The following is a 27291-nucleotide window of genomic DNA, read 5'->3' on the forward strand; positions in this document are numbered from 1 at the left end:
GGTGCTGTGGCCTCGGCATTGCGTCCCCCCCTCCACCGTCCCCTCCTCCCCTCTGCCCGCGCTGGAGCTGCGAGGGAGGGAGAGTCACGCTCGGGAGGACCCAGGCGTCCTGAGGACCCGGGATCCCAAGGACCCAGGTGCCCAGGGATCCCAAGGACCCAGACGTCCCGGCACCTAGACATCCCAAGGACCCAGAGATCCAGGTGCCCATACGTCCCGAGGACCCAGACGTCCCGAGGAGCCAAGCGTCCGGTCACCCAACACGCACCGCACCCTCTTCTCCGACCACCCAGCCAGCAAGGCCCCAGGTGTCCTGCCCCCCCCAAGCCACCCCCAAGTCCCCTGGTCGCTGCCCTGTCCTGCCTATGCTCCGCTGCCTCCTGCTGCCCTCCTGCCCGCGGTCCAAGGGGCTCCCAGGGATCCGGTTCAGGGCCCCCGGGGACTTTGCCTCCTGAATTATCCACCACGGATGGTGAAAACAAGCCAGAGGGGGCTGGGGGAGTCCCCATCCACCTGGGGTCAGAGGCTTCCTCGGCGAGGAAGAGGATGGAGAGGATGGGATGGCCCCAGGGAGCCGTCGGGCATCCCTGCTTGGGGACCGGTGTGTCCAGCACCGGCATTTCCGCCTGACCATCATCTCCACCGACCCATAGCGGGATCTGGTCCCGCTGGAGTCAAACGTTAACCGGGACCAAGGGTGGCTTTAAATAGGAGCAGGGACAGGGACGGGGACAGGGCTCTGGCCATGGGCAGCCACAGGGCCAAGGGGTGGTAGCTGCTGGCAGACAGCTCCAGGGAGCGGGATTTGGTGCTGGGAGAGGTCGGGCAATAGCTGGAGCGACGGACAGGTGAGTGGATCAATAGAGAGATCAACGTGTCGATCAGGGGAGAGAGAGGCCAATGGATTGGTCAAGAGAGAGCTTAAAGCTCACTAGGTTGATCAATAGAGAGAAAGACTGATCAATAGAAAGATTATATGCCAACAGATTGAGATTAAAGATCAATAGATTGATCAATAGAGAGAAAGACTGATCAATGGAAAGATTATAGGTCAAGAGATTGATCAACAGAGAGATTAAGACCGATACGTTGATCAACAGAAAGATTATATGTCAATAGATTGATCAATAGTGACATTAAAGCTCAACAGATTGATCAATAGAGATGATAGACCAGTCAATAGATAGATCAAGATCACTATATTGACCAATAAATTATAGGTCAATAGGTTGATTAATAGCGACAGACCAATCAATAGAGACATTAAAGGTCAATAAACCAATCAATAGAAAGATTATAGGCCAGTAGACTGGTCAATAGAGACATTAAGATACATTGATCAGCAGAAAGATTATAAATCAATAAATGGATCAATAGACAAATATATTCATCAATAGAGGTGGAGATCATTAGACTGATCGGTGGATCATGGTTCAATAGATTCATCAATAGAAAAATATAGACCAATAGATTGATCAATGAACAGATTATAGATCAATTTATTGGTAATAGAGATACACAGGCCATCAGATGGATCAATAGAGGTGCTGTAGATCAATAGATTGATCAACAGAAATATATAGACCAATAAATTAATAAATAAAGTGAGAGATTATGGACTAATTGATGATCAACACATTATAGATAATAGAGATCTAAAGATCAATAATTTATCAATAGAGAAAGAGCTTGCTGGATTGATCAATGGGAAGACCAATATATTGATCAATAGAGGGGGGAGATCAATAAGTTGATCACTAGAACTATGCAAATCAGCAGCTAGATCAATTTATTGGTAGGGTGAGGAGTCAATAGGTGGGCAGAGGGACAGGCGAACGGACCCACCAGCCGGATGATGGTTGGCACGGACAATAGAGAAATCCATCAATCGATCGATTGATTGATTGACCGAGGGGTGAAGGACGGCTGGAGAAAGAGAGAGGGGGAGTGGCAGAGGGAGGGAGGGAGGGACGGATGGACGGTGGGACGGACGGAGGGACAGTGGGTGGCCAGAGAGACCGAGCTGGAAACCGAGAGAGTGGCAGAGAGAGGAAGAGGAGCCAAACAGCGGGTAGGGATCGATTGATCGCAAGGGATCATTGGCGGGATGAACCTATTGAGAGATTGGTAGGACAGAAGGGAGAGAGGATTGATTGATTGATTGATTGATTGATCAGTAATAAGGGGGAGGGAGGAGGGAGAGCAACGAGGGGCAGAGCTGATAGCTCGAAATAAATGATCAGTGATTGATGGGTCAATAGAGACTGAGACTGATAGAATGATAGGTAGATTGATCAATTAGATCGATAGATTGATAGATCACTAGATTGATAGACAGAGAGACTGACAGACTGAGAGACTGATAGATCAATAGACACCCCGACAGATCAAGAGACCGATAGATTGATAGTGACACAGATAGATTGTTAGAGTGATCGGCAGATCAATAGACTGATAGATTGATTGATTGATTGATAGAGGCACCGATAGATCAATAGAGCAACCAACAGCTCAACAGAAAGACTGATAGATTGGTACGTTGATAGACTGATTGACAGACCAACTGACAGACCTATAGAGAGACTGATAGATCGATGGATGGATCAATCAATAGATCAATAGACTTATTGATAGACCAATAGACTGATCAATAGACCGATCAACAGGTGATCAATAGAGGGTCCTTGATTCCTTCCTCCATCTGTCCCTCCCTTCATTTCCCCTTGATCCCTTGGTCCATCCCGCTGCCCGTCCCTCTGTCCCGCCCTCGCTCTGTCCGTTGGTCCATCCCTCATCCTCGGCTCTTCCTCCGCCTCGGCCCAGCCACCCCTTGGTCACCCCTCGGCCATTCCTGGTCCCGTCCCTCGGCCAATCCCGATCTCGTCCCTCCACCGTCCTCCCACCCACCCCTTTGCTGCTCCTCGGTCCTTCCTCTACCGTGTCCCTCCTCCATCCCTTGGCGCATCCTTGGATCCATCCCTCATCCCTTCCTTGGATCCATCCCTCATCCCTTCCTCGGATCCAACCCTCGCCCCTTCCTCCAAACCACCCCTCGGCCGTTCCTTGGCCATTCCTAGCCCATCCCTTGGCCCATCCTTGGATCCATCCCTCGCCCCTTCCTCCAAACCATCCCTTGGCTGTTCCTTGACCACTCCTAGCCCGTTCCTTGGCCACTCCTAGCCCATCCCTTGGCCCACCCTGCAACCTCTTCTCCTTCCACCCTCCAGCTGACCTGGGCCCCCCCCCAGCTCCATCCCTCATCCCACCATGACCTTCGTGGAGCTGCTGGCCCGCCTGGGCGGGATGGGCCGCTTCCAGGTGACCTACGTGGCCGCCTTGGCCGTTCCGCTGCTCATGCTGGCCAGCCACAACCTGCTGCAGAACTTCACCGCCGGTGTCCCCGAGCACCACTGCCGGCCTCGGCCCGTGGCCAATGACAGCACCGGGGACGTCCCACTCCTCGTCTCCATCCCCTCCGACGGCCACCACCGTCCCCAGCGTTGCCGCCGCTACGTGGAACCCCAATGGCACCTCTTGGAGGTCAACGGCACGGCCAACGGCACGGCCAACGGGGCGGCCACCGAGCCTTGCCGTGATGGCTGGACCTACCGCGACGGCGTCTTCGCTCACACCATCGTCACCGAGGTGAGGGGTGCCCCACAGCCCCCCGGCGGCGGTGGGGACCCAGGCGTCCGGGTGTTGACCCCCGTGTCCTCTCCCGGTGGCAGTGGGACCTGGTGTGCGAGTCCAAGAGGTTGAGGCAGGTGGCCCAATCCATCTACATGGCCGGGATCCTCCTGGGCTCCGGACTCTTCGGAGTCCTCTCTGACAAGTGCGTGGCCACCCTGGAGCAGTACTGGGATGAACTGGGGGAAACTGGGAAGGGGAAGAGGGGAGGGGTATGCACAGGCATGTCCTCCCGTCCCTCTGGCCCCGGTGTCCCCAGTGCCCCTGGGGTGGGTCTGTCCCAGCACTGCTTGTCCCACTGTCCCCACTGCCCCCAAGTCACTCATCCCAGTATTCCCAGTGCCCATATTCCCTGTCCCAGTGTTCCAAATGCCTTGTGTCCCCATCCCAGTGCCCCACGTCCCTGTATCAGAATTCCCAGCACCCCGTATCCCCCCCATACCAGTGCCCACGTCCCCATCCTAGTGGCTCCAGCACCCCGCAACCCCCATCCCAGCACCCCCAGTGCCTCGCGCCCCTGCCCCACCACCCCATATTGGCATCCCAGTCCCCATGTCCCCCATCCCAGTGTCCCCAGCGCCGTGTCCCAGCAGGTTCGGGCGCCGGGCGCTGCTGACCTGGTGCTACCTGCAGCTGGGGGCGACGGGGGCCGGCACCGCGGCCGCCCCCACCTTCGTCGTCTACTGTCTCTGCCGCTTCCTGGCGGGCCTGGCCATGGCCGGGGTCTCCCTCAACTCCGCCTCCCTCTGTGAGCTGGGGACCCTGGCGTCTGGGCTTCGTCCTACCACCCCTACCCCATGGGAAGCACCCAGGCACCAACCCCACCACCGTTGACCCACGGGAGGGACCCAGGCTCCACCATTGACCCACGGGAGGGACCCAGCCTCCAACCCTACCACTGTTGACCCTTGGGAGGGACCCAAGCTCCAACCCTACCACCATTGACCCACGGGAGGGACCCAAGCTCCACCATTGACCCACGGGAGGGACCCAGCCTCCAACCCGACCACTGTTGACCCACGGGAGGGACCCAAGCTCCAACCCTACCATCGTTGACCCACGGGAGGGACCCAGGCTCCACCATTGACCCTTGGGAGGGACCCAAGCTCCAACCCTACCACCATTGACCCACGGGAGGGACCCAGCCTCCAACCCTACCACTGTTGACCCTTGGGAGGGACCCAAGCTCCAACCCTACCACCATTGACCCACGGGAGGGACCCAGCCTCCAACCCGACCACTGTTAACCCTTGGGAGGGACCCAAGCTCCAACCCTACCACCGTTGACCCACGGGAGGGACCCAGGCTCCACCGTTGACCCTTGGGAGGGATCCAAGCTCTACCATTGACCCACGGGAGGGACCCGAGCTCCAACCCTACCACCGTTGACCCTTGGGAGGGACCCAGGCCCCACCGTAGACCCACGGGAGGGACCCAGATACCCCGTTTTGGCCCTATCCCATGGGATAGACCCCACCATCCGTGTGCTGACGGTCGCCCCGCAGGCATGGAGTGGATCCCGACGGAAGCACGCGCCGTGGTGGGCACCATCAACGGCTACTGCTACACCTTGGGGCAGTTCGTGCTGGCAGCCACGGCCTTCGGCGTCCCTCACTGGCGCTGGCTCCAGCTCGTCGTCTCCCTCCCCTTCTTCCTCTTCTTCCTCTACTCCTGGTACGGGGAAGCCAGGCGACCGGCCGGCCATCCTTCTTGGTTGCGGGGGGAGAAGGTGGATCTTGGGGTGTCTGGGTTCCTTAGGGGTGATGGTGGGGACACCCGGGTCCTCAATGGGTGGCGGGGGGGTGTAGGGTGGGTGCAGGGACCCCCTTGGGTGGCTGGGTCCCCCGTAACCCCCCTTCCCCATCCCCCCCCAGGCTGTTCGTGGAGTCAGCCCGGTGGCAGGTGATTTCGGGGAGACCCGACCTGGCCCTGAAGGGGCTCCGCAAAGTCGCCCGCGTCAACAGGAGGAAGGAGGAGGGGGACAAACTCAGCGAGGAGGTGACGGGTGGTCCCAGGGCCTCCTGGACCCCCTCCCCCAGATCCCTCTGATCCCCCAGATGCCCCCCAGATCCCCTTGGTCTACCCCCTAGACCCCCCAGGTCCCCCCAATCTCCCCTAGATCCCCCCACTTCCCTTTTATCCTCCCCTACATCCCCGCACGCCCCCAGCTCCCTCCCAGCTCCTCCCAGATCTCACCAGATCCCCCCAATCCTTCCAGAACCCCCTCATTCTCCCTTCGATCCCCCCAATTCCTCTCTACTCAGCCTAGACCCCCTCTACCCCTTGTAGATACTTCTGACCCCCCCTTAGATCCCTCCCAGATCCCTCCTGATCACCTGGACCCCCCCACATTCCCTGTGTCCTCCTTAGATCTCTCCAACACCTCCCCATCCCTCCAGATCACCTGGATCCCCCCGAAGACCCCTCACGTCCCTCCCAGATCCCTCTGATCCCACCTAGATCCCCCCCCAGATGCCTCTAATTCCCTATAGATCACCTGGATCCCCCCCAAGACCCCTCGCATCCCTCTTAGATCCCCCCGATCCCACCTAGATCCCCCTCAGATCCCTCCACCCCCCTCCAGATCACCTGGATCCCCCAAAACTCCTTGTATCCCTCCTAGAACCCCCGATCCTCCGCTCCCCTCCAGATCACCTGGTTCCCCCCGCAGACCCCTCGCATCCCTCCTAGATCCCTCCGATCCCACCTAGATACCTCCAATCCCCTCCAGATCACCTGGATCCCCCCAACACCCCTTGTGTCCCTCCTAGAGGCCTCCAATCCCACCTAGATCCTTCCGATCCCTCCTAGATCTGCCCCGATCCCTCCAATCCCCTCTGGATCACCTGGATCCGCCCCACCCAGACCCCTCGCATCCCTCCCGGATCCCCCCCCCGATCCCTCCCATCCCCCGGATCGCTCCCCCCCTTGGATCCCTCCCCGATCCCACCAAGATCTCCCCAAGATCTCCCCCTTCCCGCAGGCGCTGGGGGCACTGGTCCGCCGGGAGCCGCCGCCGCCGGGGGGGACGCTGGCTGCCCTGGTGCGCACCCCCGGGATGAGGACGGTCTCCTGCGGCGTCTCCTTCGTCTGGCAAGTGCGGCCGGTTTGGGGACAAAACTCGGCTTTTAGGGCAAACCCCACCCTTTTGGGGTCAAACCCCACCTTTTGGGGGGGCCAAACGCCACCTTTCTGGGGTCAAAACTCATCTTTTTGGGACCCAAACCCATCCTTTTGGGGCAAAACCCACCCTTTTGGGGTCAAAACGCACCTTTTGGGGGGCCAAACACCACCTTTTTGGGGTCAAAACTCATCTTTTTGGGACCCAAACCCATCCTTTTGGGGCCAAAACTCACCTTTTGGGGTCAAACCCCACCTTTTGGGGGGCCAAACACCACCTTTTTGGGGTCAAAACTCATCTTTTTGGGACCCAAACCCATCCTTTTGGGGCCAAAACTCGGCTTTTAGGGCAAACCCCACCCTTTTGGGGTCAAACCACACCTTTTGGGGGGCCAAACACCACCTTTTTGGGGTCAAAACTCATCTTTTTGGGACCCAAACCCATCCTTTTGGGGCCAAAACTCACCTTGTGGGGCAAAACCCATCCTTTTGGGGTCAAACCTCACCTTTTGGGGGGTCAAACCTCACCTTTTTGGGGCCAACCCCCACCTTTTGGGGCAAACCTCATCTTTTCGGGGTCAAACCTCACCTTTTGGGTGCCCGTTCGGTCATGCCTGGTGGGTTTTGCGTTGAAACGTTGGGTTTTGGGGGCAGGTTCTCCACCAGTTTCGCCTACTACGGGCTGGCCATGGATCTGCAGGGCTTCGGGGTGGACATCTACCTGAGCCAGCTGGTCTTCGGGGCTGTGGACATCCCGGCCAAGCTGGCCTCGGTGTTGGCCATCAGCTGCGTGGGGCGGCGGGTGGCCCAGGGCGGCTCCTTGGCGCTCGCCGGCCTCTGCATCCTCGCCAACATCGTTGTGCCGACGGGTGGGTGCCGGGATGGAGGGAGGGAGGGATGGGGGACAATGGGATGGAGGGATGAGGGACAATGGGATGGAGGACAACAGGATGGAGGACAACGGGATGGAGGGATGGAGGGATGGAGGACAACGGGATGGAGGACAATGGGATGGAGGGATGAGGGACAATGGGATGGAGGGATGGAGGAAGAAGAGGTAGAAGGGTAGAGAGAGAAGTTGGAGGGACGGAGGCTGGAAAGATGGAGGTTGGAGGATGATGGGATGGAGGGACAGAGGGTGGAAGGATGGGTGGAGGTTGGAGGGACGGAGGGAAGGATGTTGGAGGACCGAGACAGAGGGGTGGGGGGACGTTGGGCGTGCACCGGGGGGACAGCGATTGAGGTTGAAGGACAGAGCGATGAAGGGTCATCGGAGGGACTTGGGGAATTCGGGGGTGGAGGTAGAGGTTGGAGGGAAGGAGGACCACTGGTGGGGTCACTGAGGAGCTGTCGGGGGGCTGGAGGTGCGAGACGTCCCATCCCTGTCCCCAGAGCTGCAGACGCTGCGCATGGCCTTCGCGGTGATTGGGAAGGGTTCGTTGGCCGCCTCCTTCAACTGCGCCTACATCTTCTCTGGGGAGCTCTTCCCCACCGTCATCAGGTGGGTGGCTGTCACCTCCGGGGGCTGCTGGCACCACGGCCCACCCTCCCTCCATCTGTCCATCCCTCCATCCACTCATCCATCTGCCAACCCACCTACCAAGACATCCTCCACCCATCGACCCAACCATCAGCCCTGTCCATTGACCAGCCCATCTACCGATCCAACCACTCATCCTTCCAGCCAGCCAGCCAGCCCTCAAACCATCCACCCAATCACCTTTCCACCCATCCATCCATCCAACCACTTCTTCATCCATCCATCCATCCGCCAACCCCTCCATCCACCACCAACCCCTTCACCCGATCCAACTGTCACCAAGCCCTCCATCTCTTGACCACTGCATCCATCCAACCACCTCTTCATCCATCCAACTCTTCATCCATCCAACCACCTCTTCATCCATTCAACCACCTCTTCATCCATTCATCCATCCACCACCAACCCCTCCATCCATCCAACCACCTCTTCATCCAACCCCTTCATCCATCCACCTCTCCATCCATCACCAAGCCCTCCATCACTCAACCACTCCACCCATCCACCCTTCAACCCCTCCATCCATCTAACCACCTCTCCATCCATCAACTCCTCCAACCCTCAATCCCTCCATCCAACCACCTCTTTATCCAACAACCTTTTCATCCATCCACCCACCATCAAGCCCTCCATCCCTCAACCCCTCCAGCCACCCAACCACCTCTCCATCCATCCTCAACCCCTCCAACCCTCAGCCCTTCCATCCATCCAACCACCTCTCCATCCGTCCATCCACCCACTGCTCCCTCTCCCTGGCACAGGCAGACGGGGATGGGCCTGGGGGGCACCATGGCCCGCGTGGGTGGCATGGTGGCCCCGTTGGTGCGCATGGCAGCTGACGTGACCCCGGTGCTGCCCCTCGTCATCTACGGGGCTGCCCCCATCATCTCGGCCATCGCCACGTGCTTCCTGCCCGAGACCCGCAACATGCCCCTGCCCGAGACCGTCAAGGACGTCGAGAGACGGTGAGGAGCTCCCCGGTGCAGCGGCCTTGGCCACCCCGAGGGACCCCGTCCCCACCAGATCCCCTTTTTCTCCCCGATCCTTTTGTGGTGGACGCAACGGGTGGGGGCTGAAATCCTCATATTAGGGCGAGATGGCTTTCTTGGAGGAACGCAGAAGGTTTTGCGGAGAGAAGGGTTGAAGGGTTTGGGGTAAGAAGGGATGAAAAGGGATGAAAGTTTTAGGGTTGGTAAGGGACAAAAGTTTTGGGGTTGGGAAGGGACGAAGGTTTTGGGGTGGGAAGGGACAAAGGTTTTGGGGTGGGAAGGGACGAAAGGGGATGAAGGTTTTGGGGTGAGAAAGGATGAAGGTTTGGGGGCAAGAAGGGATGAAAAGGGATGAAGGTTTTGGGGCAATAAGGGATGAAAAGGGATGAAGGTTTTGGGGTGAGAAGGGACAAAGGTTTTGGGGTGAGAAGGGACGAAAAGGGATGAAGGTTTTGGGGCGAGAAGGGACAAAGGTTTTGGGGTTGGGAAGGGACGAAGGTTTTGGGGTGAGAAGGGACGAAAAGAGATGAAGGTTTTGAGGTTGGGAAGGGACGAAGGTTTTGGGGTGAGAAAGGATGAAGGTTTTGGGGTGAGAAAGGAAAAAGGTTTTGGGGTTGGGAAGGGACAAAGGTTTTGGGGTGAGAAGGGACGAAAAGACATGAAGGTTTTGAGGTTGGGAAAGGATGAAGGTTTTGGGACGAGAAGGGATGAAGGTTTTGGGGTGAGAAAGGACAAAAAGGGAGGAAGGTTTTGGGGTGAGGAGGGACAAAGGTTTTGGGGTGAGAAGGGGTGAAAGTTTTGGGTTGAGAAGGGATGAAAAGAGATGAAGGTTTTCGGGTGAGGAGGGATGAAGGTTTTGGGGTGAGAAGGGATGAAAAGGGACGAAGGTTTTGGGGTAAGAAGGGATGAAAAGGGACGAAGGTTTTGGGGTGAGGAGGGATGAAAAGGGAGGAAGGTTTTGGGGTGAGAAGGGATGAAAAGGGATGAAGGTTTTGGGGTAAGAAGGGATGAAAAGGGATGTAGGTTTTGGGGTGAGGAGGGACAAAGGTTTTGGGGTGAGAAGGGGTGAAAGTTTTGGGTTGAGAAGGGATGAAAAGAGATGAAGGTTTTCGGGTGAGGAGGGATGAAGGTTTTGGGGTGAGAAGGGGTGAAAAGGGACGAAGGTTTTGGGGTCAGGAAGGGACCAAGGTTTTGGGGAAGGAAGGTTGAAGGTTTTGGGGTTTCTCCTCCCCCGGTGCGGCCACAGAGCAGGTCACCTCAAGGACGAGGAGGTCACCGTCCCTCTGAGTACCACCAAGACCAAGGACGGCGTCTGAGGGGGAAGAGGACGGGCACCGGGGACACCTGGGTCCCGCCGGGCCAGTGGGGACAGGGGGGGACCGGACCCTCGGGGTGACACGTCCCCCCACCCCAGAGTCGATATCCCCCACCCGGACGCTATTTATTTAATCCCAATAAAACCTCATCGCAACGTTGGTGTTTGATATCAACCGCTGCCCTCCTGGGGGTCCCCCCAACCCCCCCGAGGGAACCCAGACGTTCGGGGACCCCCACCCTGACCCCCCCCAAAGGAGGATAACGAGGATTGATTTCCCCCATATATTACCCGGATGCCTGGGTCCTGGTTCTCAAGCTCCGGCCTTTGCCCCAATTCGGGTGATTTAGCTGCAAAAGAAATCTGCAGAGATTAATTCTCATGTCAAGCCAGGGTCAGCGGGTGGCAAAAGCCCCTAATGGGGCAGATTTTACCCCAAAACCCAGGATAGCCCAACCCCAATAGCAGCCCTCAGAGAAGCCACATCTCAGCACCTAAATGGGGTTTATTTACCCCCCAAAATAGGGCAGCACAACCCCAGTGTTAGCCCTCAGAGAAGCCACATCCCAGCACCTAAATATCTGGGTTTCACCCCAAAAAACAGGGTAGCACAACCCCAATAGCAGCCCTCAGAAAAGCCACATCCCAGCACCTAAAGATCTGGTTTTTACCCCAAACCCAGGCACCCCCCCAACACACCAGTGCCCCAAACCTCCCCATTTTTGCCCCAAAATGTCCTCACTTCCACACCACTGCATTTTTTATCCATTTTTATTATGAAAACAAGCTGTTTTGGTGTCGCTTCGGTTTTTTTTTTTTTCCGGATAAGACACAACCGTGAAGCTTTGCCGAGGGGAAATTGGGGTAAAACCCACCCGTTTAGGGACATTTTATCGTCCCGCCCCCGTCAGGGCGCGAAAATGGGGGAAAACCCACCCATTTTTAACCAAAACGCCTTCATTTCCACCCGAATCGCGCTCAAGGAGGGGAAGGAGAGAAACCACCGGGCTGGAGCTGCTTTGTCACCCAGATCCGGTTTTTTTTTGTTTTGGTGTGGCAGTATTTTTTAGAGATTTTGGTCAATTTTGAGCGGTTTTGGTTAATTTGGAGCTATTTCGGTCACTTTCGGGGCTGTTTTGGTCATTTTTGGGGGCTATTTTGGGGCCATTTTTCTGCTAAAGGGCCCGGTTTTGGGGCTGCTCTGCTGCCATCCCGGTTGGCTCCTCTCTTTTGGGGGGTTCTCGGAGGTGAAATTCGGGCTGTAGTGGCGGGGAGGAGGGGTTCGGAGGTAGGTTTTTAAAGTTGATTTTTAGAAAAAACAGGCACATTCAGTCAACGGGACCCTTGGGGGGGGCAGACGGGGATATCGGGGTGTCCCCAGAGAGCCCCAAAACAGTGGCATCTCCTATCTCTCCCCGTCAGCGGCGTTTTGGGGGTGAAAGTGGCTTTTCCCCCCAAAAAGAAATCCCCCCAAACCCCAAAACAAACCCTGTGCGACCGTGACGGGTTGGGGGGGGGGGATGGGGGACGGGGCGAAGCGTTTCTCCCTCTGCGCCGTGTGGGAGCAAGGGAAAACCCCCAAATGGAGGGGTTTTGCCCCGTTTTGCACCAGCTGGAGGAGGAAGTGGGGGAAAATCCCAAGATGGAGGGATTTTGCCCCGTTTCATGCCGGCCTGGAAGAGGATGTCGGGGTGTAAGGCCTCATCTGGGCGGGGGGGGGGGGACACGGGACTGGCCGGGCTGTGGGGAGCATCCTCCGAGGCGGGAGAGACGGCGGGGCAAAAAGAAATGATAAAAACGGGGAGAAAAATAGGAAATAAAAATAAAAGCAGAGGAAAAAATCTCACCCCCCCCAAAAACCAAGAAATTAACAAAAAGCCCCAAAACCGCGAGTGCAGCTGGCGCAGCGGTGTGAATTTTCCCAAGAAAAGAGGGGAAAAAGCGAGTTTTTTGGCACGCCGTGTTGCCAGGGAGGCGGCGGAGTGGATTCGGGCACCTCGTTTTGGGTGGAAACCTGGGAAACGGCGATGGGAAGGACAGCCCTGTCCCATCCATGTCCCCTGGGTGGGGACAGGGTCCCCCCAGGGACACTGCAGTGTCACCCCAAAAGCCACTCTGCAGGGCGGGGACCCGTCAGCGTCACCCCGTCCTCGCAGGGGGACATGCCCCATCTCGCTGCGGGGAGGTGAGAAATAAACCCTCGTGCGGCAAAAATGAATAGAATAAACCCCGACACCCCCTCCCCAAGCGGTAAAAAAAAAAAAAAACCAAACAAAAAAAACCCCAAACCAACCCCAAATCAACCAAAAACATGGGGAAGGTTTAAAAAAAAAAAAAAAGAAAAAAAAAAAGATCCAAAAAAAAAAAAAAAAAAAACCCCAAGGGAAAACACGTGGAACGAGGGCACCGGGGAGCCCGTCCCGCCGGCGGAGCGGGATCAGGAGTTGTTCTGGTTCTGGTAGATGGAGGCTTTTTCCTTCAGCAGGTCCAGACACAAGTGGCAGCTCCAGCTCCCTGAGGAGAGAAGTACACATGGGTTCCCTGGTTTCGCCCTCGTTAGGGCTTCGTTAAGGGTCACAGCTTCCTAATTACATGTAGGGAATAAGGAACGGGGTGGAAGGGTGGTGGTTTACACGGCTGTTTGTGGGGTTGTGAACCTGCAAGTCTTCCTCCTCCTCGTTAACCTTCAAGTGAAGGTGGCCAGGAGAGGGGTTGATAATTAACCGCTGGGATAATTACCCAGCTGCAAGGCGTCATTGAGATTTTGGGGTTGGTTTTTTTTTTTGTTGTGAATGCTGTTCTTTTTTGCTTCGACGTCGTGAGTCAGCACAAGACAAGGTGGGAGGAAGAGGAGGAAGAGCGATCCCTCTCAGCTTCACTAGCCAATACGGAGACATTTTGGGGTGCAAGGGATGAGGGATGTTGGTGATGGATTTTGGGGTGGTAAAAGGTTTTTCCGCTTCTCCAGCAGAGGAATAACTGGGGAACTGCCAGAATGATGGACCCCATCATTTTCGATCGTGGCATGACAAATCCACGATCGCCCCCCAAAAAAACCATGGGTCGAAGCGGGTCTGCACGGCTGAGAAATGTTTTGGGCTGAATTCTGCTTGTTTTGACCCATTTCCAAAACGGAGAGGGAAGATGGGGTTGGGGGGGGGCCGGGGGAGCGGCACTCACCTTCCGGCGGCTCCGACATGGGGGGGGTGAGACAGTACATGTGGTAGCCGCGGTCGCAGTCATCACAGAAGAGCAGCTGGTCCTAAGCCGAGCCAGGGGGAAAAGGGGGGGAAATCCGGATGATTCAACGCAGCCTTGGCTTAAGGACAACACGGAGGGGACGAGGCTCCCGCTCTGTCGTCCTCCAAGTTCCGTCAGAGCGACCAGAAAGACATCGCCATGTCCTCCAGACTACCAAAAGCACAATCTTCCCTGCCCCCCACAAAAGATTTTGCCGCATCTTACAGACCATTAAAGCCCAATAATTTCCCCCAAAAAAGACTCTCCCACATCCTACAGTCTACTAAAGCCCAAAGATTTCTCCCCCAAAAAGACTCTGCTGTGCCCTTCTGTCTATTAAAGACCAAAGATTTTTCCCCCAAAAAGCCTCTGACATGTCCTACGGACTATTAAAAGCACAAAAATTTCCCCCAGAAAGGCTGCTTTGTGCTACGGAACGTTAAAAGCCCAATGATTTCCCCCAAAAAAAGATTCTGCTGTGTCCTACAGATTATTAAAATACACAGATTTCCCTCCACAAAAGCCTCTGATGTCCTACAGACTATTAAAGCCTCATCCCCAACGGAAGAGGCTGCTCACAAACCCTCCGGGCTTTTCCCTGTCCCTTCTCCGCTGGCCCAGATGGGATGACACCCTGGGGTGTCCTCGGAGGGTGCCCTGCTTCTTCTCGGGGGTGGACACTCATGTCATTCTTGGGGGTACTCAGGTGATTCTGGGGGATACTCACATCATTCTGGGGGTACTCACATCATACTTGGGGGGTACTCACATTATTCTGGGGGTACTCACGTCATTCCAGGGAGTACTCAATCATTCTGGGGGTACTCATGTCATTCTTGGGGGGTACTCATGTCATTCTGGGGGGGTACTCACGTCATTCTTGGGGGGTACTCACATCGTTCTGGGGGTACTCACATCGTTCCGGGAGTACTCACGTCATTCCGGGGGTTACTCACGTCATTCTGGGGGGGTACTCACGTCATTCTCGGGGGGGTACTCACGTCGTTCTCGGAGGTGCCGCAGATATTGCAGCACTTGCACTCGATGCATTGCCAGCGGTACGTCTTGACGGCCGCCATCATCACGGGGGTGAACTGCAGGCAGGAGGGGTGCCCTGGGAAGCAGGCAGGACACAAGTGAAGGCAGGGGAGGGGAGGAAGGCAGCCCATGCAACCACGGGTTGGGGAAGAACTCCACGGCAGGGAAAAAAACCACCTTCTCCCCAGCTCCGACCCGAATCCTTGGCTTTTCCAGGCAGGCAGAGACGCCAGGGATATTTTTGGCAATGCCGGCGGTGGGGAGGATACTTTTCCCCCCTCCCTTACCTGATCGCCCGCAGTCCGAGCACGAGACCAACTCCTCCGGTTGTCCCGTCTTCTTGTTGATTTTGGAGTCTCCCAGGCAGAAATCGCAGTAGTTGTTGGGCAAAGCTAAGCCATCGGGTCCTTTCTTGGCTGGAAAAGCAGAGCGGGAGAGACAGATTAGCCGCAGGGCAAAGGCTTTCTGCATGGGACCAGGAAAAAACACTTCCACGGCACAAATCCCGATGCTCGGAGCAGCCTTTCCGGCAACCTCCGAGCCCCAGGGCGATGCCACGGGGCTCAAAAGCATCGGGGAAGGGATGCTGCTCGCTCCCAGCCCTGGCAGAGGCAATTTCCTGGCTTTGCCGTCTTTTTCACGATGGGGATTTTGGCAGATGGGGGGTCTTTTGCTTACATTTCTGCTCCTCCGATCGCTGCGAGACAGGAGTGGGGGGCTGCGAATCGTCCTTGTCGTCGCCTTCTTCCTCGGCCAGGTGGGAGTGAGCATAGTGGTAGCTCAATCCTGGCCGATTCTTGTATCGCTTCCCGCAGACTACGGATAGAAATGGGAAAAGTCTGAGCTCACGCTGGCAGGGAGCGAGACCCCGCACCCCAAATCATCCAGCATCCCCTGGCCCCGTCTCCGGGCTTTGAGCGCAGACGGCTGCTCCCCTTCTGTCCCCAAATCACCTGGAATTTATTAAAACCACCTAAGAACACCCTAATGAAGGGGTTTGGGGCTGGATCCTCCAGATCAGGTCCAGAACAGCTGGAGAGGCACCGCAGCCTCCTCTGCACATCCCACCACGGGAGGCTAAAGCTGATTCGGTGGGCAATCGATACCCACCATGTCCAGATAACGATGGCAGCTCGTTAAGCGCAGCTTTACAGCCCTCAGTAAAGGAGTGAAACCATGCAGGGATCAATCCGAGTGGCAAAACCCAGGTGGAAAGACACTGGCAGGGGGGCAGTGTCATTTCCCACCCAAAAAATCATCTCCTAAACCAGCTGGGTAAAAATCAAGGGTAAAAATCAAGGCCATCTTCAATGTCCATGAAGGGGAAACTTCTTTTTTTTGGGACCCCGAGGAGGGAAACTGCAGCTGCCACAGGCACATTTTGGCTCTGCTCCCTCCTCGGACCCACGTGGCTTCTCCAAACCTGACCCGAGCGCGGCGTGAAATCACCCACCGCACCAAATGCCATCGGTTTGCCCACTTTCCGCCCCGTTTCTTGCGGGGATCGGGAACTTTCACCCTCAGTTTGACAGCAGGCACTTCCTTGGGGAAACCTCTGAGCACCCACGGATTGGGGAAGCACCTTCCCTGCCAGGGAATGGGCTCCCAGCTCACCGTCACCGCTTTTCTGGGGGGGGGGTGGCAGCTTTTTAGTTGTGAGGCTCCAAGGACACCCCAAACCCCCCTTTCAGCCCTGTATAGGCACGAGCACGAAGCCGGCACTGGCCTTGCACCCTCCTACCGCCAGCACGGTAGAGGATGGAGGCTGGCCGGGCACAAGGATGAAGATTGGGCTGAAATCCCCCCCAAAAGAGCCAGAGGGGGATTTACGGGCCCCAGTGGACAGATTTAGCAACGGGTTTTCCCCGTGTCTTTCTGCGGCATCCAGGCAAATCAGCGAAAAAGTTGTTTTGGGATGAGATTTCCTGAGACTGGAGTTTTTCCCGTAACATCCCGGACCCTTTCTGGATCGGCTTCCAGGCTCGCTTTGAAGCCTGGAGAAACCCCACCAGGTTTTGCATCCCTTCTCACGCCATCGACTCGCTCCAAAAATATGGTGGGGAGAAAGCAGCCCCCTCGCCGAAAACAGGGTTTGAACCCCTCCAAGAGAGCCCGATGCAAGCAGCCAGCATCGGCTTTTTGGGACAAAAGCCGCAGAGATTTCCCCCCCTGGGGGAAAAGGGTCTGCGGGATGCTCGGGATGCTCATCGCCCTGGGGGAAAACGTTTGGCATCAGCAGGTCCGGAGCGGCTCGGCAAAGCGGCGCGAGCCCAGCCGAAGGAGGCAAAAAGCAGCCCGAAAAGCAGCAATTACAACCTTATTACATCAAATTCTGGCTTTCCAGAGCCAACCGAGGGCACAATGGGGTCGGCCCCGTGAGCAGCCACGCGGAGCTGGCAGGCAGTGTTTTCTTCCCCCCCCGCCCCCCCTCCACCCCCCGCGGGGTTTAAAATTGACCTTTTTTCCCTCCAAAACAAGCAGGCCGGTATCTAAACACGAGTCGGGTTTCCTCCTCCCAAACGGCAAGGAAGAAGAGCCCCCACAAAGACGATCTCGGCTCTCTGGCTTGGCTGCGGGTGTTTATTCGCAGCCCGCCGCCAACATTCAACCTCCACCTGCAGCTGACCCATTTTGGGGCTTTTTTTGAAGCAAAAAGGTGGGGTATTTTTTGTGAGACAAGCGGCAACGTACTTCGGCATCTCTTAAAAGGAAGGCGGCACATCCCGGGTGCACACGGGATTTGGGAGCGAGGGAAGGGGTTTGGTGGAAACACCGTGGGTTTTTTCCCATCCCTGCCACTGCGGGGGGGCGGGGGGATTAATCTTTGTTTTCCCTCTCGGGAGGCCGCTCTGCCGGCACGCACGACCGCTCTTCCCCGCTGGAGAAGGGTCAGGCGAGCCCGGAGAGGAGCTGCCGAATCCTGCTGCCGGCGGGGAGGCCAGCTTTGACGTCGCTCGGTGGCCTTTGGCTTCTCCCTCCCCTTCTCCCGTGTCCCCTCCCGCCCCGTCCCTTTTCCCGCAGGCTCCAGCAAGGTTTGGTGAAAACAAAAAAACAAAACTAACGTTTCAGGAGAAGAAAGGCAGGAAGGAAATAAAAAAAGCAGACAGAGAGTGGACTACCTCGATCGGGAGGTTTCAAGGTATGCTTTTGTTTGTAACTATCTGAAACACAGAAAGAGAGTCGTGAGAAAACACACACACACCAGGTCACGCACCCGTGCCAAGCGACAGACGGACTCTTAAAACAAGAAAAAGGGGGAGGAAAAACACAACTACTTTGGGTTTGGGGGTGGGTTTTTTTGGAAGAAGCTAGTGTCAGCTCTTGCAGGACAGGAGGAAGAAGAGAGAAAGGTAATTTCAAAGCCTCACTTGCCCTTTTTTTCTCCGTTTGCCCTGTTAAATTGCTTTTTTGTTTGTTTTTTCCTCCCCTTCCCCAGCTTGAGGAGGAGGAGGGAGGTGAGGAGGAAGCATTGTCAACCCTGGGCTCGCAGAGAAGCGGGCCAGGAAGGTATGGCCTCGGAAATCAAATCCCTGCCCCTGGAGCTAAGGAGGTTTTTTAGCCAGAGCAGAACCAGCGCACGGTGTTGCGTTTCACAGCTACAAACTCATTAAGTGGCTTTAACGAGGCACGAGAGCGCAAGGGGCGGGGCGGGGGCTACGGCCGGCTTCGAAACCAGTCTGACAGACACAGATCCAACTCGAAAGCTGGCTGGGAAAACGGAGGGGCTGTTTTCAACCTTTGCGGGGGTGTCTGCAAGACCAGGAAAGGTTTATCCTCATTTCTACGTGCCGGGTGGCTGCACCGCCCTTCGCTCGGGGCGAGATGACCGTGTTTCCGGTGGGAAAACTCCAGCCATCTTCGACCGTTGGAGGAGGGCTGAGAGTCCGAGGGGTTCAAAAACACCCTCCCCTGGATCTGTAAATCTACCTTTTGAGGTTTAAAACCCAAATCCCAGCAGACAACCCGATGGATCCCAAAAGTAACACAGCCTGGCTCCGCTCCCAGGCCCTAAGCGGCGAGGAGAGGTTTTTAGTACTCACTGTCGCAAGCGTAGGGTTTATCCCTGTCTTCTAATATAGCTGCATCCAGCTTCTTGCGAGCCCCTCCGACACCTTTGCCCTGGGAAAAACAAGGGGAAAAAAGCCAAGGTTTAGGCAAAATTGGGACCCAAAAGGCTCCTGGGTGGTGGGGAAGACAACACCAGGGATCTGATGCTGGAGAAAAGCGTGATCCAACAGTGCCACGTAGTGGGTACAGCATGAAATGGCTGTTGGATGCGAGCAGCGAGGACTGCTGCATGGGGCAGAAGGCACCGAAGGATGACCCAAATCCCTCAGGATCCTCAGTCTTTCCCACTTTGGGAAGGGGCAGATCCACGTGAGATCTCTCTACCATCCTCTCACCACCCGGTATCTCTCGCGTGGTAGGTGGTTTTTGGTGACTAACATTTGTTAGTGGCTAACGGACATGAATTATCCAAGCCCCCGGCTTGTGTTTTCTGCTCATCCTGCCCACGAAGTCAAGCACGTCAAGAGTTTTCCCCAACGCGAGGTTCAACACGGACACAGTCGAGCCCCAGCAGGCGTCAGGGCTGTTTCAGCACCGGCAACGTCTCGGATTTGCCAGGAATCGCCACCAAAACAATGCCGGAACGCAGTCGGACCCACCCGGCTGCCCTCACCTTGGCTTTCCCCTTCCCTCTCCGCTTCGGCGTATCTTCTTCGTAGTCTTCATCATCCAAATCGTCCAGGAAGTCATCTGGCTCAAGAATCCGCTAGGAAAGAGGAGAGGGGTTATTGTAGACAAATCCTTGGCATGGATCAAGGGAAAAGGGGGAAAAATTGGGGAGTGAGATGCGTCGGCATGGCCTCAGCCTTCCGTCAGCAGCCGAATCCGTTCCAAACCTGTAATCCAGAAGGAGGAGAAAGGATGTGGTATTTTGGGTGACAGAGAGGGGATTTGGTACATTTTATCCCCCCAAAAGTGACAGAAGGGCCCAATACAGTGTGAAGATGCTTGAAGAAAGAGTCATCAAGGAAAAGGCAAAAAGAGACAAGGCTTGGAAAAAATTTTCATGCTAAAAAGTGCCGTAGAAAAGTCCAGGAAGAGGAACATAAGGTTTTTTAGCAAAATTACAACGCAATATCGCACACCTTGCTGTGCCCTGTGCTTATTTGAGGGGATATCTATTAAACCACAGCCACTGGTGGGTAAGGAGGTGAAGCTGAAGCCTGCAGCATATCACCTACCATTAGAGCAGTCGGCTAACGAAGCGGTCTAAAGAAAACCAACTCGCCTTGCGAGGACTGCAACAGGAAAAAGGATTTGGTGGTGCAGGACGTCCCCTCCAGCCTGAACTGGGGCTAATCCGTATCAACCCGGGCTGAGATCTGCTAAGCTGAGGCTTTCCACCCCACGGATCACGCCTGTGGGGTGTTTTCGGCAGCAAAAAGCAGCTACGACAGCGATCGCGGCGGGTTTAAAGTCTGATTTGCAGCTCTGAGGGGAAAAGGGGGAGCTCCTACAATCCCAGTGTCAATTAACAGTAAAGCATCGGCAAGTCTGATGAAGGATGGAGAGCAGGGAAGGTTTTATCCAGCTCCAGACCTTGGTAGACCCTTAATGTTTAAAAAAGCTTCCGAGCTGTGCCAAATCAGGGTGAAAAGGGGCTGTTGGACCCAAATTATCCAGCTGAGGGAGGAAAGGGGGAAGACCCCAGTCCCTTTTGTCTCTTTTTAAAATAAATTTGCTATAAAGAAAAGAAGGAGATGGCAGGGTCAGGGACTGGCACCTCGGAATCTCAGCAGATCACTCCCCCACCACAGCCGTTTCGCAAGGGTCTGTGGGTCAATGAGGGATGAAAGCTGTCCTGGGTGCAGAGACACCTAGCACAGAGTCTTAAACTGGGTGCCTGTACACAATAAAACCCTGAATTTTGGGGCCATAAACTCCCTTCCCTTGAATTTTGGGGCCAGAAACTCCCTTCTCCTGAATTTTGGGGGCAGAACCTCCCTTCTCCTGTATTTTGGGGGCAGAACCTCTCTTCCCCTGAATTTTGGGGCCAGAAACTCCCTTCCCCTGAATTTTGGGGGCAGAACCTCCCTTCCTGGGAATTAGGGGAGTTTCTAACCAGATCTCCAGTGGCCCCACAAAGCTGGTAGCATCATCTCTGCCCCCCAAAATCCATCCCAAATCCTTCTGCTGCGGCTAAAAGACACAGAGAAAGCAGAGGGGAAGAGGAAGGGGGTGGAAAATCAGAGCGGTGTCGTGGAGATGCGCATGTTTTACCCTTAAGCTTCCTTTCCCGACATAGAGGGGGTGACCCTCTCTCTGCCGTACCTTCCGCGCACGGCTGTTGGTGACAGGGAACTCGCCCAGGCTGTCGTCGTCGATGCGGGGGTCCGGGAGGGCACGTTTCTCCAACGGGTCAGTCCTCAACAGGGCTTCCAGGCTGCTGCCGTCCTGAGAGATCAGCCCTTCCTTCTTCAGGGTCTGATCGGTGTCTGCAAGGAGACGGTGGGGGGAAAGGGAAGAGAAAAATCGGGGTGGAACGTTGGCATGTGCCAAGATCCCATCTTACCCAGCCATGTTCACAAGCTTCCCCACCGCAGCGGGGTCAGGCGAAGGGGTTTACCAACCCTCACCGACGTTTACCATCATCTGGTGCTACTTGGGCACAGTATTGCCAAAAACCCCCCACCCCTTAGCATGTGAAGAAAGCTGTGGTGGGAAGGATTTACCCGGTTTGATAGAAGGGAAGGAAAGCCTCGGGTCCTCCGGAGGATGAGCACGGCGTTTCTTCCGCCAGCGGCGCGCGGGGTAGGAGTAAAGCTGCCCAGCGGCTAAACCTTTAATTAAAAAAACCCCCAAATTATCTGAGGCGACGACATGCACCGACCCCTTGTCCCCAGCCCAGCATTTTCCCGGCGTACCTGGCCCTCGGTGACGTTTCTCCATCCAGATGTAGCAGTTGCTTTGGGCCACCCCAGTCTGGGAGTCGAGGAAAGGGAGGCGGACGCTCCTCTCAGCACACAGCCGGGCGTTATAGTTGTGGCACTGCTCCATGGCATCCCTGTAGTACTGTTCCCCGAGGCTGCCGGGTGAAAAGAGGTTCAGCACTCACCCCATCCATCCCGATCCCAATTCCAGCCCCGGCACGTGTCCGTCGGGAGATGGAAATGCCACGGTCCTTCCTGGACCCCTGCTCAGAGGAATCGCAGCCCAAAATATCTCCTCCGCAAGGTGAAGACGTGACTTGATGCGATATTCACCGAGTACGGAGACGTCCCCTTGTCTAGCAAAAGCACAGAGACACGGGGACTGCTGCGACAGGCAATTAGAGCCTTCCTCAACGCCGGCAGACAAAACGTAGCATCGTTAAGAGATCCCCTCGGTATTAAAAGATCCCCTCGGCATTTTGCGTGCCCCCAAAGCCTTTTGTGAGAAGCCCGCGACAGCATCTATGCATTACTAATGGATTTGAGTGGCTGCGGGCATCTCTCTGGTTTCCTTAAGTGCATTAATTGTGCCCCATCCTCTTTACTAAGAGCACGACCTCTCCGTGCCACATCCCTACGTTCCTCCTTCAACAGGAGACTGTCAGGGCTGCAACAGCCGCCATCGCAGCCCTGTAGCTGTAATTACAGTAATTTGGATGGCGAGTTCTTCTCACCGCGCGTGGCAGGGAGAGGGGAAGAGCTGAGAGTCTGTTCGGCTGCCGGAGATGGAATTTTTCACTCTATGGTGCCGGGAGAGGAGACACACTCTTTGTTTGTATCGATACATACTGATCTTGGTGCTTCAATACCGCCTGGAACAACTGCACAGAGCCCAAGGAGCCCCGTAATCACCTAAGCTCCGGAGACGGCTAATTTAGACGAGTGAATAACGAGCCGAAAGATGCCTCGGTTGCCTGAGAGGAAGAACATGCGCTACGTGAAATATCTTGCCCAACAGAAGAAAAGGAGATGGGACAGAAATTGCTTCGTCGTGGGGGTTTTTATTCCAGCGTAAGTAAAAGTCGGATGTGCGGGGAGATGGCCTGAAGAAAACCAACAGGAAGAGGGGGAATAACTGAAGAGAAGAAGATACTGATGAATATTAAATGCAAACAAGGATTGCCATGCTTGTTTCCTTACGGAGCCCGGTCAGCCACAGCTGTGACAGAGAAATGGGGTTCGTCTCACCGCACTGGGTGAAACAGCAGCGATTTCGGGAGGGGGAGCGGTGTCCCAGCAGCAATTACGGGTGATGAAAAAAGTCCCAAATTGCCTTTTTCTCTCTGCTGACTGCAGAGGGAGCCCAAATCCCAGGCTCAGGCGACTGTCATGCTCATGGAGTTTGGGGATGTAAATCCCTCCCGGAGCTTTTAATTTCCTCCTAAATCACCACGCCGTTCCTTGCTAGCTCAAGTTGCACCACGATAACCAACAACGTGGAGCCCTAAAACTTCCTTGTAATGTCCAGGTGAAGCCCTGCCAACAGGAGGATTGCACAGAGGAGGAAAACTTAGAGTTTACAGTAATACAACCCCAAAAAGAGTTTAGTTGTCCAACTTATTTCTCTCCTGCTGGCTTGATTTCTGAGTTTGGGGGGGGGGCAGGGGGAGCAAAAAAGAGGCAATCAGCCCCCAAAACAATCATCTGCGGTTGTTTTAACTGCAAATTAACAGAGGGCTCCTGGGCTGGGTGAGAAAAGCACCAGGATTTGGCTTCGGCATCTAAAAAAGCTTCGTGAAATGGGTTTTAAACTGCTCCCTGAGCGCCAAGGGGATGGAGAGGGACCACGGGAAACATTAGGAGCAGAGATCTTGTCTCCAGCTCCGACGTACAACTCCATAATCTTCCCTTACGCTGCCTGGAGGTCTTTGTCCCCAAAACCGAGGGGTGCTTCGAGGCACGGACGCTCACCGATCCCCACATGCAACCACAGAACAACCTCGAGAAAGCTCTGCTGAGAAGCGCCACTTAAAATCTGTGCTGAATGCACAAGCAAAGAGCTAACAAAGCCGTCAGGAAGGACTAATGTGTTTTAAACAGCTCTAACGAACACGATTATTGTTCCCTGCGGACTCAGCGTGGCTTAGAGCCTTCCACAGCTGCTAAGCAAGTCGTAAGTGCCCTCAAGAGCAGCTTCCAGTAAAGCACATCACGTCAGCGGATTGCCGTGGAAGTAACTGGGTGGTTTTATATGTTTAGCACCATCGGTAAGAGATTGCAGCATGGAAAGAGCCGAAAAAAATGGTGTGACTACCTCCATCCCCAAAACCGCCAGGAAAAGGCACAGTGGGCTTCGTGCCGAGGTGGGTAACATGCACCTGCGCAAGAAGGGGAGTGATTTAAAGCCCCAAAAAGTCGTCGTCGGAGACCGTCCTAACCCAACCACTGCTGTCATCTGGAGAAAAACAAAGCAGGGAGGGATTTGGTAGACCAAACTCTTTGCCGACGGTACCCAGAGATATGAGAACGACCCAGGGAATGGCTTTAAAAAGTGAAAAAAAAATCAAATCCTGCCACGCTCCTCTCCATCATCCTCGCCAGTGAACTGCGACCAAAAAAAATCCAGCCTCAAAACCCAATGGCAGCTTCTAAAATAAATAAAATACATTCGTGTGACGCAGGCGGGTAAGGCAACATGCTGTTTCATGTGCTCAACCTCACTGAAAGCTGCAGATCCACAGGGGCACCGGTGAAGTCACGTTGTCGTGAAGCGTCGGCTTGTCGATTCAGGGTGAAAAGAGTCTGAAAAAGGTGTTTTGTGACTCACGGTTTGTTGCTTCTCTCAGAAGTGATCCAAGAAAGGGGTCCCAAAAATGCAGGAGCATGTCTGCCCATGCCCTTGGCTGGCCATAAGTTTCTCCAGCAGCTTCGCTAACGTGTCTGCAGATGGAAAGGCTGGAAGATGGACGGACCCACGGCCGTCGCCTCTTTTAACGAACCCCAGCTCATCAGAGGAAACCCCAAGGCCTCTTAATGAACCTTCGTCTCATTGGAGAAGACCCAGGGGGTACAAATCGCACCCTGTTTTGCACCAACACCCCACCAAGAAGGAAGGTTTCAGAGGAAACTGCAGCAGGGATGCAACGGGGCTGGGGCCGAGGCACCGTCAGCTAAAGGACGCCAAAAAAACCCAGGAGATGCCAAAAAACCCCTGGAAACACCAAAAAGCCCCACCTGGAAATGCCAAAAAATGACCGGGAGACACCAAAAAACGACCGGGAGACGCCAAAAAAAAGGTCAACAAACATCTCCAAGTCCACAAATCCCACCCAGGCAGGACGGGCCTCCCTTATAGGGCTATATAGGGGACCTCCTGTACCCCCCTTGCTATAGCAGGGTGGATAGTAGGGGGCTATATACCTCCCCAAGGGTATATATATAACACCCCCCCCCCGAGCTGTATAGGGGGTGGACCCCTACCCTCAGCCCTTATGGGGCTATATATGGGGCTCTATAGGGTCCCTCTCATAAGGCTGTATGGGATGGGGAACCTCAATCCCAAGGGTTCTATAGCTTCCCCTCTCACAAAGACATATTGAGGAGACCCCCCCCCCCCCCATGGCTCTATATGGCACAGCCATATAGGACTATAAAGTCCCTCTTGCTCCACAAGGACATATGGGAACCCATAGAGGGCCATATGGGGGGTGCCTCATTCATCTGCCCACCCACACAGGGCCATAGAGGGGAACATCCACACTCAGGGGTCTACAGAGCCATGGTCACTGGGCCATACTGGGGGGGACACCCCTGCGCTCTACAGGACCCCTCCCAGGACCATATAGGGGGAAATTCCCACTCTATCAGGCCCCCTTCCAAGAGTTTTACAGGGTTAAGTGCACCTCTGGGATCTGTAAGACCCTCTCGCAGGGATGTATAGGGATGACTCCCCCCCCCCACCCCGCCATGGCCGTTATAGGACACTCTCACAGGGCCGTACATAGGGGACCCCCACCCTTTGGACTCTACAGGCCCCTTTCTCAGGGGATCCCACCCGCAGGGCTCTATAAGCCCCCTTACAGCACTATTTTGGCGGGGGGTATCTCCCCTCACGGAGCCGCACGGAGGGATCTTACCTCCCCCCAGCAAACTTCACCCCGAACAATGAGCGCGCACCACCTCCCCCCCCCCCCCCCCTTCCCCACCGCCCACTTGGTCCCGCCCGCAACACGGAGGCGCAGAGGGAGGGAACCCCGCTTCCCGCGCTGGGCCGGACCGCACCATTTACCCCCCCGCGGGGGGGTGCTGGTGGAGGGGTGTGTGTAGGGGTGGGGGGGAGACGACACACTCACAGCTTCACCACATTCTGTACCACCGCCGCCATCTTCCCTCCGCCGCCGGGGCCCTGCGCCGCCCAGCGCGCATGCGCGGCGGGTGGAGAAGGGAGGGAGGGGGGAGCGTATGCGCGGCGAGGGGTGTGGGGGGGGAGAGCGGCCGCTCTGCGCCTGCGCAGAAGTGCGCCTGCCCCGCCCCTTGCGCCGGCGCATGCGTTGCAGTGCCGTGGCGTTCGCGCCGCGTTGCGCATGCGCGGAGGGAAAGGCGGGAAAAGCTGAGGGGAGAGGCGCGAAGTAGTGGGGGGGGGGGGGGAATGGAGGGAGAGGAAAATGAAGGGAAAAGGGGAGAATCAGAGGGGAAGGGGCGGAGTGAGGGTGCAGGAAGAAAATGTTGGAGGTAAATGGGGAGGGGAGGGAGGATGAAGGGTGGTGGGGAGGGAAGGCGAGGGGCAAAATGGAGGGGGGAGGTAAACATGGACGAGTAAAGAGCTGGGGTGAAGGAAAAGGCGTGAGGAGGGAGGGGGGAGGGATGGAAAGGGAGACAAGGAAAAAGGGGGTGAGGGCAATGGGGAGGGATGAAGGGTGTTTGGATGGGGGGATAAGGAAAGAGGAGTGTGGAGGACTGGGGAGGAGGAAGGCTGCTGGGAGGAGGTGACAAGGAAAAAGGGATGAGGGTTGGGGGAGGATGGGGTCCTCCCCATCAGATCTCAAACCTCTGTAGAGATTCCCTACAGGTGTTTTTGGTTTCAGTGTGTCATGCCAGCGCAACAGCCCTGCCCCAAATGCAACCTCCCCAGCCTCTTTATCCCTAGAAATTCAGGTAGAAAATTTAAATTTTTGAGCTCTTTTCCCTTTTTATCAAATCTAAATTAACCAGAGATCTCAACATTCATCCCACAGTGGAGAGAGGTAGACAGAGGGTTGCCCACATACCCTGTGGTGAGCATGGTTTATCCAACAACAGCTTCCAGGTGAATTCCTCTCTGTTATTCCTTCTTACTTCCACAGGTTTTTTTCCTGTTTGCTGGGAAATTGTTTTTTTTCAGCTATGTCCAAGGTTATACAGCACTTTAAACCTTTCTCTCCGCCC

At 55.6% G+C, this 27291-nt stretch overlaps 2 protein-coding genes across 4 annotated transcripts; one reads left to right on the forward strand and one right to left on the reverse strand.

Moving 5' to 3' along the window:
* Positions 1-723: 723 nt before the first annotated feature.
* LOC115338343 (solute carrier family 22 member 6-like) lies at positions 724-10800 on the forward strand. 2 transcript variants are annotated; one of them, XM_041121947.1, is made up of 11 exons: positions 724-848; positions 3228-3645; positions 3729-3832; positions 4281-4435; positions 5193-5361; positions 5562-5685; positions 6671-6780; positions 7462-7676; positions 8200-8308; positions 9109-9312; positions 10583-10800. In XM_041121947.1, exons 2-11 carry the CDS (start codon positions 3268-3270, stop codon positions 10650-10652), a joined length of 1638 nt encoding a protein of 545 aa, XP_040977881.1. In that variant the 5' UTR covers positions 724-848; positions 3228-3267; the 3' UTR covers positions 10653-10800. The 2 variants fall into 2 exon arrangements, with proteins under 2 accessions (XP_040977881.1, XP_029862751.1); XM_030006891.2 differs by lacking the exon at positions 724-848 and adding an exon at positions 2023-2071.
* Positions 10801-11404: 604 nt separating this feature from the next.
* Positions 11405-26318, reverse strand: DPF2 (double PHD fingers 2). 2 transcript variants are annotated; one of them, XM_030006892.2, is made up of 12 exons: positions 26220-26318; positions 21862-22022; positions 21670-21777; positions 21269-21432; positions 19611-19703; positions 18970-19048; positions 18049-18090; positions 15608-15745; positions 15217-15345; positions 14893-15005; positions 13832-13913; positions 11405-13165 (listed from the first exon to the last, which is right to left on the reverse strand). In XM_030006892.2, the coding sequence occupies exons 1-12, from the start codon at positions 26249-26251 to the stop codon at positions 13089-13091; spliced, it is 1218 nt and encodes a 405-aa protein (XP_029862752.1). In that variant the 5' UTR covers positions 26252-26318; the 3' UTR covers positions 11405-13088. The 2 variants fall into 2 exon arrangements, with proteins under 2 accessions (XP_029862752.1, XP_029862753.1); XM_030006893.2 differs by lacking the exon at positions 18049-18090.
* Positions 26319-27291: the final 973 nt, after the last annotated feature.

The sequence above is a fragment of the Aquila chrysaetos genome, unplaced genomic scaffold (genome assembly GCF_900496995.4).
Source record: "Aquila chrysaetos chrysaetos unplaced genomic scaffold, bAquChr1.4, whole genome shotgun sequence".
Taxonomy (NCBI): domain Eukaryota; kingdom Metazoa; phylum Chordata; class Aves; order Accipitriformes; family Accipitridae; genus Aquila; species Aquila chrysaetos.